General features: G+C 38.8%; 1 protein-coding gene across 1 annotated transcript; it reads right to left on the bottom strand.

Moving 5' to 3' along the window:
- Positions 1-501: 501 nt before the first annotated feature.
- Positions 502-7,979, bottom strand: LOC137259547 (histone-lysine N-methyltransferase SETMAR-like). The gene is made up of 2 exons (XM_067797176.1): positions 7,313-7,979; positions 502-608 (listed from the first exon to the last, which is right to left on the bottom strand). The coding sequence occupies exons 1-2, from the start codon at positions 7,977-7,979 to the stop codon at positions 502-504; spliced, it is 774 nt and encodes a 257-aa protein (XP_067653277.1).
- Between the last annotated feature and the right edge of the window lie 2,653 nt (positions 7,980-10,632).

Genomic DNA, 10,632 nt, shown 5'->3' with positions numbered 1-10,632 from the left:
GATGGCGTGTTTAATACATAACCTTCAGTTAGAGTCAGAAGTTGTAGCATTATTTTGTGCACGACTTGAGAGTGTTGATGTTTGTTGAACTTTACAACCTACCGTGGTGATCAGAGTCTTGTGTCGTCACTGGCGTCGGTGGAACCGTCGTGCTAGGTGTCAGATCCTCACTCGCGTCAGTCGGGGAGGCTGAAAGAGGGAATATGTTGTTCAGAAGACTATACAAAGCACATAAGCATTTCTGTTTTCGCCTTTCTAGATATGTTCTACCTTTCAATATTATGTATGATTACATTCTAAATACATATCTTATGGAAAATGTATATCATTCAGTTTGATTGAGATAACTTGACAGCACGAAACAAACGTGACACTTCCCAATATTGATTTTTACAGTTTGAAATTCTGTGATCGACAACGTCGATCGATAACGGGTGAGATTCATCCCTCAAGTCAAAATCACCACGGGCATATACGTCAGTGTGATAAATGAAAGGAGAATTAACAAATGAGCTTCCTGTCTGCTGGGTTTTTCCACCTACCCTGTATGTCTTGTGTCGTCACTGGCGCTGGGGGAACCTTGGATTTGGGGCTTGGGTCAGTCGAGGCTGAAACAGGGAATATTTTCATCAGAACTCTATACATAGTACAAAAATAGTTAAAATATTATGACTACTGGTTTCCGCTTTCCACAAATGTTTTGCCTTTCAATATTATGCATGGATAAAGTCCAACTCATCTGTTATCTGTTATACCAGAGGTATTAAACATAGTTTGATTTTATGGATATTTCATTCCCTAAATATATTTTCACAGTATGATTCAGTCAATTTAATAAGCTGTCCATTGTACATTGGCTGTGTTATAATAGTTGAGATCTCCTTCATTGTTGATATAGTGGAACTGACTAGATGGAAGATATAAACATGAACGGTGTAACGAAACAGTCCGTACTTATCGATGGAAGCAGTGTGTTGTGATAAGCTATAAAGGTATCAACACGTAGCAGTGTGTGGTGGTAGAGATCGAAATGTCCGACATGCTTTGTCAGTATCAATATTAGAAATAACGAAAATAAAGAATAATTGCCCTTCCATAATCTACTTTCAGATTGACTTGACAGTTGACATTGAAAACACGTTGCAGACATGAACAAAGATACGCTTGGCCGTGTGCTACAGTGGGATGTATTTCAATGCAATGCAGCAGCCCCACGTAAAAAACACAATACACTTCAAATGAAATGTATGACTGGACACATTTAAGATAATCTCATAAAGTGTCCTGTGTCAGAGGTAAATGCCACCAGGTCAAGTTTAACATTGAGAAAGTGTACATAACTTGATCACATATAACAAGTTTCAAGTGAAACACTGCGTTGTTATGTTTCCCCAGACCTTCCATCGTCCCCCGTCGGTGACAGGCTAAACACAGGTCTGGGTGTAAACATTGTGTGAAGTAAACACTTGGCTCCTACAACATTCATACTGCTTTACAGCAGTCATACAATATACATTTACACTATTTCATCTAGTTTTATAAGTCAGTTTAAAGCCATAAACTGAGAACTTACCCACCAATAACCTACGTCCTAACCAGAGCGATACCTCACTGCTAGTTGTGAAATGCCTTGACTGACGACACCACGAAGCAGAGCTGCCAGCGATGTCGTCATTGTGACGTGTTCGGTTAGGAGCTCGACAACGTTTGGCCCTCGCCTGGTTGGACTGATCAACAACTCTATATGTCAATACTTCCAATCGTCCTATGTTTGCTCTCTAGTTGTTTTAGTTTTATAACAGTAGCATGTTACAACACAGTTCGCGTTACCTGTGGCATGGTATGTAAATTGTATATTAGCATATCAGGGACTTCCCCAAATTGCACTAATTCACCGACTGTTTGTATTGCCCAATTCCTTTTTTATTTGTTTAGACAAACATGTGTCCCCTTTCAAAATAGGTCATATCTGGATATTAGTAGATCCCAAAGGCTTAAGTGTAAATAGCTGTGATCACTCTTTCAAACCATGACACTGGGGTACTTGCATTGAGCTTATACCACTTAAATATAACCTTGAAAGAGAAACTGTTGTTTACTGAGCCTGTTGCCTTAAGTATAAACAGGTATTTCCCACTTCAGTGTAGGTGTGAAATATACCCAGATACACTGCACCCTGCTTACAATGTATGTTGTACTACGTGTAGACAGACATTCCCCAACTCAGTCAAGGTGTGAAATACAGATCCCCACATACAGTGCACCCTGCTTGTAATGAAAGTTTTACTACGTGTAGACAGCCATTCCCGAACTCAGTCTAGCCACCTGGATTCCACAGAGACATATATGCCCTTCCACTTCAACTCTCACTTTGAATCCCAATAAAATTCTAAATATATACAGTGCACCCTGGGTATAATGTGTGATGTTATAATATTCCAAACTCAGTGTAGCTAGCTAGAAACTGTCAATGAAAGACAGTAAATCCCCCAGAATATCACAGATAGGATTAAACCTAGCGTGGAAACTTAAAACTGATATCACTGTTTGGACAGTACAATATAATACCTGGCAATAGAACACCAACAGCTGAAGGTGGATCACCAAACTAGGGTCCATGCTATCTGCATGGTCCCTATCTGGATTTACACTACCCCTTCATTCTCCATTGTTCCGGTGAATATTGCAGAAAATCACTCCAGCTGGCATATTTGTACCTCAGCCATGCATCGTTTTTTGAGCTTTTGTGAACATGTCAACTAATCAAACAGATACATGTACTGACATTATTTCAAACACCGTTTCAAGCAGGATGTTTTGTGTTTTTTTGCAAATTATCTCCACATATTCCATGAGATATACCGTTGCTGTACATTGTAGAATACAGTGCCCCAATACAAACGGAAAATACATATGCTATTAAAATGCATTGAATATGTAAAGAAGACTCTGTATACCTAATGTGAATGATAACAGTTATTGATACACACAGTGCCTCACATTTGTTTTATATTATTTGCAATACGGGATGTAATAAAGTAAAACAAGCAAAACCGCCTTCATTTAGAGTCCAAACAACCCTTCTAAGTCTTTTTTTTAAATATACGCATATGACTTATAACCACTAAATAATTACCAAAACATTGCTTACATAATTTTCCTTTGGAGGCTAACTACAGACTAAATAAACACTAAACCAGACTAAATAAACACTAAACTCTCGCCAGGTTGAAAACTGGGAGTGTAAACAAACTGTTATGCAAATTTCCACTGGTGCCGACATTCCCAGTTTATCATATCTGTAGCCGTTTACTTTCTATTTGCATCAGTTATCAATGAGTAACAATACATTTGAGGTATATATTTAATCAAGGCACGCTACTTGTAGCTGTTTAATATTATTGCAAAACCTGTCAAGTAGAGATTCTCTCTAGTTTCCTGTTTTCGAGCATTGCAATATGCTCTGCCCCATATATTCAATGAAAAGTAGTTACATGTATATATTTCTGAAATCAGTCCTTATACCTTGTGTTTTTTCCCCACAGCCTTCCCTCGAGGAAAAAACAATATGGCAGGACAGGAAGTAATCGGAAAGAAAGTCACTGATCAAAGTCACTCATAAAAAGTCGCAATTTTCAACAGAAAATAAAGTCACAGGAAAAACGAATCACAACAACTGTTTATTAATGTGTAATTGTGGTCATAAATCCCAATGCTTTGGATGTGATACTTTATGTATTTACTCATCATTGACCTGTGATCTCTGATAGCTCAATTCTAAAATCTCAAGGCTTTTTTTCAGAAGGTGGAAAAACTAGTTGAAACTAGTAACCACCGTGTTCATGTTAAATTGTTCTTTTCCTTGCTTCTTTTTCATTTATATTACTTTTGTTTTTCTTTTCTATTTATTTGCTTTTTTTGTAATGATTAGAAGTGTGTATTTAAGTCCAGTCAAGTGTAATGTTAACTCAGTACTTTTTATTAGTAGGTAAGCTATTAAATTTAGCTATTAAGAAAAAAATATGTTCCTTGCAATATATTAAAATATGCATTGCAATGTATGTGTATGTGCAATAATTATATCGCCACATCAAAATTCTCTGCAATAGCCACCCCTACCAATGACCAAATCTAGTTCTAGTTTTAGTCGAAAATATTTCCATCGTCATTATATAACAAATGAAAACATTCTGAATCATCAGTCTGTGATAGAACATGTTAGGACTGAAAAAATATCGATGCAGGTGTGGGTCTTTATATTTTGTCTTATTATCCTAATTGATTTATTATCATATTCCTAACTAAAGATAATAATAACCACACGATCATGAGTTTATAACATGACTGTAATATCTAGGCATGTTAGAGATTGCCAGTGTGAATCATATTTCACACACATGTCCAAAGTGTGACCATGAGTATATTTTCTCATTCTTTACACTCCGGTGATGAAAATACAAATAAATAAAGATTACGCTGAATGCTACAACAAATGAATAAAAAACAAATTGCAAATATCAAAATTATAACAAACTAAAGTTATAGCAACAATCGGGGGTTATTACCTTATTCTAGAAATGTTCACAACAATTTCCACATAAACGAACGGTGTGCCATTCATCTACAGCTGACACCAAATCCTGCTCCATGTCATATGTCTTTAAATAGTCCAAAATGTGAAAAAGTGATATATCGTTATATCCTAGTGGTACTTTCACAACTGATGACGTGACTGTTTTAGGTTTTTCACATTAGTGTACAGTCTCAATGGTCACCCAAGATAACACACCTGGGAAATAAATGCATAATGTCCGCCCTGCTTTAATAAAAGTAATTTAGTTTGCCAATAATGATCAAGCAGTCACCGTATTGTCGGTTAATCCCTTGAAAGAAGGGTTTCATTCTAACAGAAACACTTTACGGCAGCGTGTGTTCAGTTTCAATTAGCAAATCTACATACATAATTACTACTTTTTGACAAATCCGTTGTACAAAATTAAATAATCAATAAGGGTGTTATCGGTTAATCCTTTGATCAGTGTTTGTTTTTCTAACTCTGATGATAATTCCCCTTGCTGCTCGTAACACGTAATATGGCCACATGAGACGTCATTTAATAACTTCAGTATTACTCGAGACACGAGAAATGCAAATGGAACCCTTTGTAGTGTAATCTGAATGGTGTTACCACTGAGAAGTAGCTCTTTCCTTTTTAGAGATCTATACTCGATGTGGCTCAGTACTGACAGTAATACAAGTGTTGCAAGAGTAGAGTCATTAAATATATTACAGTGCATATATATCCTCATATATTTTTTATCTTTTTCAAAAAAATATTCTTAACTAAGGAAATCCGTATAGGAGCAAGTTGTTGTGCATAGTGTTTCTTGTTTATGGCACAACTTGTTAAGCACAGCGTCAGGCAATTAGCAAACGCGTCCATGCCAGCCTTAACTAATTAATCAGAGATGAAATTAGGGAGCTGTGTGGGCACTGGCCTTCCTTCTCAGCTACATCCCATGATCAAGCGCAGATAGGTAGGTCCATCGCAGCAGAAGCATGTATACCACCGACTAGGCCGTGATCGAAAATCAACTTTACCATCCTCTTTGTCTTGTAAATGGCATGACCACGTACTGACAGATATGTGGATTGGTAGCTGACACAAGCTGGCCATGCCTATACCATAAAGAAAATCAAGTCTTGTTAGGTAATCATCTCCTTACCACCTACCTCGTGTGGTAAACCTTGATAACGACAAACGGGTAGAGCCTGGGTTCTTCCATTTCAGGCACACTAGCTTGAATAAACCCAATTAACTCACAGCTGTCTCCTTTCTTGTTTCAAGAAATATTTAAACCTTATTCTTGTTTTTGTCTAACTTGCTATTTCTTTTGAAAAATGCTAGATTTTAGGTTGAAACACTTCCGCGATATTGAAGCCCCTTTCAGTGCAACTGCTGGTTCTACATTAATTCTTAGCCGCTACCCAGAAGTATTTGTTTATGCACATTGCGTCGTGGGCTCCTCAAGTTTTATGTTTTTCATGTACAAACGCATATTTCCTTTCTATGTTTCGACACACAGTTATACATGTATATCCCAAGTCTTTGTCTAGTTCTATTCAGTTTGCGCGTTAGGTCTGTACAGATTCCTGTTCAGTAGCCTAGATACTTGTAGTTTAGTCACAAAATCAGTTCCGAGAGTTTATACAATTATTTCGAGCAATGATGAATTTACATTATAGGCCAGTTATTCCGTATTTTAAGAGAGTCCGTGGATCAAATAATATTCGAGTAGATTTACATGAAACACGCGTTCACAGAACAGGATACAACAGTCAACATTAATTATTTTGTATTTTTATGTCTCATAAACATGAATACGTATTCCACTTATGATTTGAAACGTTCAGTTCCAGGTGCTCTTGTATACGGTACAGAACAGTTTTTACCTGAAGTCAAATACCGTGATCATTCAAAAATGGCATTGTCTTCTCTTCCTATTTCACGAAATTATACATTCAAACCCGCATAGTTCAGCATGTAATTACAGCTTTCATTCTGTTCCTGCCTAGTGCCGTATTTTATCAGAGCCATCCTAGCAAGTTAACATTGTGATTTAGCTGTGTTATTGTCTTGTTTGTAAAGCACAAAAATGTACATTCCGACATCTTTAAGTATAGCATTACAGTATTGAAGTATTCTACGTTATTGCTGAACTAGGTACATATCAAAACTGCTCGATGTCTATAGCAACATCAGTCGGAAATCATTTACCGTAGTCACCCAAATAATTCATTATAAAACAAATTAACATTACTCTAGCTGAAACTGTACCTTCTCCCCTGTAGTTACACGTATTAGTTACTTATGTCACGTACCGTATTGTATTGAGAAAACATTTGCTAACATTGTAGTTAGAGTGCGTCTGGCAATACCGGAGTTAAATGACTTATGTCCAATCTCAGCACTACATGCCGTTTACCGTATTTGCTCAAAGCATGTATTTTGATAGCTGAAAACTACTGACATTAATCGTAAAGTTTTACCGTAGTTAATGCATCAATTCCGACCTACCATAACGGACATTAATCCAAACCGTAGTTAATGCAATATGCACAATATACCGTGATTATCGTGAATCCATTACCATAGCAAGAATATTAGGCCCTACACCCCTAATAGTCATAAATCGTTACAGTACGAGGGGATGTCAATAAGTTTTGAGCCTTGCATAGAAAAACACAAAATATTGGTATGAACTGAACCACATTTATTTTTTCCCTTTATAGTCCCCTTGTGAGTAAAGACACTTGTTCCATCTTTTCTGCCAGGCGCTGATGCCATCTTTGTAGAAGGCGCCATTTTGGACCTCAAGCCAAGCCTGAGTAGCAGCAATAACCTCATTATCATCCTGAAATCTACGACCACGCAATTGTTTCTTGAGATTTGGGAACAGATGGTAATCACTTGGTGCCAGGTCTGGAGAGTAGTGAGGAGGCGGCAAGATTTCATACCCGCATTCCTGCACAGCAGCGGCTGCAACGTGAGAGTCGTGTACTGGAGCATTGTCTTGATGTAGAAGAATACCACGTCTGATCTTGCCTCGGCGCTTCTCCTTGATTGACTGTCGCACTTGCCTCACCAAGTTAGCGTAATATTCCCCATTCATTGTTCTTCCTTTTGGTAAGCAATCTTTGCTATCCCAGGACACTGTCGCCATTACCTTCTGCATTGATCTGGAGCCTTTGAACTTTTTGTTCCTGGGAGAAGTGACATGTTTCCATTCCATGGATTCTTGTTTGCTCTCAGGATCATAGTGGTGGATCCAGGTTTCATCACAGGATACTAGCCTAAAGTAAAAATCTGCTGGATTCTTGTTGTATCTGGTTAGCATGGAGTTGCTTATGGTGACCCTTGTTTGCTTCATTTCATCTGTAAGCATTCTTGGCACCCATCTTGCGCACACCTTAGACATGTCGAGATGTTCATGCAGAATTGTCTCGATGGATCCATGTGAAATGCCTGTGGTCTCCTCTAACTCGTGGAGTGTGATTTCACGATTTTCCAGCACAAGTCTATGCACTCTGTCAATGTTTTCCTGACTAGTGCTTGGTGTTGGGCGACCTGGATGGGGGTCATCTTCAAGACCCTCTCTACCATGCTTAAATTCATGGACCCATCGTTTGATGGTAGCAGATGATTGGGAAGACTTCCCATAAACTGCTGAAAGCCTTTCTTCAATGTTCTTCGCAGAGTTTCCTTCAAGAACTAAAAACTTAATTACTGCTCTATACTCAATTATATTCATTTTCACTACCGTGACGGGGGTCTCTTTCTGTCAATGTGAGCTGTTCAATAGCTTCTGAGAGTAGGATACCAAAACTTCTATATCACATCAGCTACTCCCCAAGGTTCAATGTCGTACCATAGGCTGTGACACCTGGGTATGAAAAATGCTCAAGGCTCAAAACTTATTGACATCCCCTCGTAGGTATCACGTTATCCGCAAGATTAGGTTATGTTGTATTATTCATATTATGTTTCTGTAAGCAGTTACCATACACACTCTGTTATACCACACACTGCTTAAATTACTTGACGTATACTGAAAGTGTATTAGGATATTGATTATTATATCTATTATTTGTGTGTCATTATTATGTATGAATTGGTGTATTGTGAATGTCGTCTCAGACACTTGCTTGAATAAACCCAAGGAACTCACAGCTCTCTCTTTCTTGTTTCAAGGTTCGCTCCCAATAGCTAATTCCCCAAATCGAGGCTTCACAGCCCCTGTGGCCTGGTAAAGTTAAAGGTTGCCCTAACAGGCACGAACAAACTGTCTTAAATAGATCACTTAACCATGAAGGTTGTTTTGTTATCGTTTGTAGCATATGAAGGTAGTTGAGTTAGCCTCAGCAAAGCTAATACCACCCTGACACATGCAAGAACTTTGCTCTGCCGCGGCAGTAAAACAACTATATCCGTGACAATGCTTGTGATTTAGAGGCAACACATTAAATCGTAAAGCACACTGCCCGTGCCCTGTTCACGCATAAGGTACACACTAGGCATTGTTACGAGTGTGTATTTTCGGAATAATTTGTTACTAATTAAGTAATAGTTATTATGTGTCACATTTCCTGCAGAAAATTATGTAAGAGGTACGCATGTAAGGCAGTATTTTGGAGTTATCTGCCCTTGGCTTTCTATTTGTTTACTTCCGGGAGATTATTCTGGAGCTTTCCACGTTAGTGGAGATGGTCGTATGTGCTCGAACGTTCAGGAAATGGCTGAATGTATATATAAATGCTAGTTGTCATGTTGAACACGGACACGGACACACATTACTGGAGTAAACATCACCAATCCCTGCCAACGCTTGGTCTTCATAGCCGCCGTCAAACCGCTCACGGTGTTATATTCTGCATAACTGTTTCCCTGTCGCACTAAGACTTTGGTGAGATTGCTATATATTTTGTGACCCATTGCCTTAGACTTTGTCTCATTTGTATTGCATTTGACAGCGGCATTGTGAAATTGACTTGTGACGTTTGTGTAACTTGCTCTCTTTTAATAATACAATGTAACAGCATGCAATAAGTGACCGAAAATGGTGTGCATTGTCAAGCAATGACATTGTATCACATGACTTCTTTACGTCTAGGTCAAATATTGTTGGTGCAATTGTTTACGCCAACTGTGGGGCATGTTTAAGCATGGTCATGCATTACCACACTCACTTCACACATATGTGAAGCAGTCGTGGCATTGTTTGGTCCCGCCTTGTCCGACTTGACGCCAGGCTATGAAACTAGCAGGCATCAGCACCAGCTTCATGCATTGCTGTGGACCTACTAGATGCTGAACACCAGAGAATAGTCTTCTAATGCAGGAAAGAACAGGTGTCTGTTCACAAGGAGAGACTACAGACATCATCATATTTTTCTGCGCCTTGTTCCTGGAGATTGTGGAGAAAATAGCCCCTCATCTTGAGAAGAAGACCACATTTACTGCTGGACTTGGGACCCAAGCCGGCAATCATTCTTCGCTTCCAAGCCAACGGGTTATTCTTATGCAAGTCAGTGCAACTTCAGAACTTAGTGCAATCTGCAAGTTATTCCTAGAGGTCTGCAAAACCATCATTGAGGTCCTCAAGGGCCATTGTGGACACAAAATTCGTACAAGTGACAGGGTGGTTGTAAACTCATATACACACTGGTGACTGGGTATCTATGTCAAACACTCTTGCAAGAACGTTTGTCTTACATATCCTTTTGTCGCTCACATGGTGCGACATCTCACTTGGTTAGGGTATCTAGGTCAAACACTTTTACAAGTACTTTGGTCCTATACGTGTCGCACATGTGGCGTGGTCTGTCACTTTGCTAGGGTACGTAAGTCGAACGCTCTTACAAGAACGTCTTGGCAAGTCAGCTTGTGGATCACTGAAAGAGATAGCCGGTCATGGATTATAATTGTCCAGGTTGTATACTCAATGGCGGGAACGGCGAATGGTCTGAGTTCGTTCCATCATTGTTTATACAACTTGGACAATTACATTAGAAGTCAGAATCACACTGTATTACCTCATCACTGTGATCTTATTCCTATCAGGTTATATGGAA

The sequence above is a fragment of the Haliotis asinina genome, chromosome 13, assembly GCF_037392515.1.
Source record: "Haliotis asinina isolate JCU_RB_2024 chromosome 13, JCU_Hal_asi_v2, whole genome shotgun sequence".
Taxonomy (NCBI): Eukaryota; Metazoa; Mollusca; class Gastropoda; order Lepetellida; family Haliotidae; genus Haliotis; species Haliotis asinina.
Note: the sequence above shows the minus strand (reverse complement) of the source record. Positions and strands in the feature narration are given on the sequence as shown.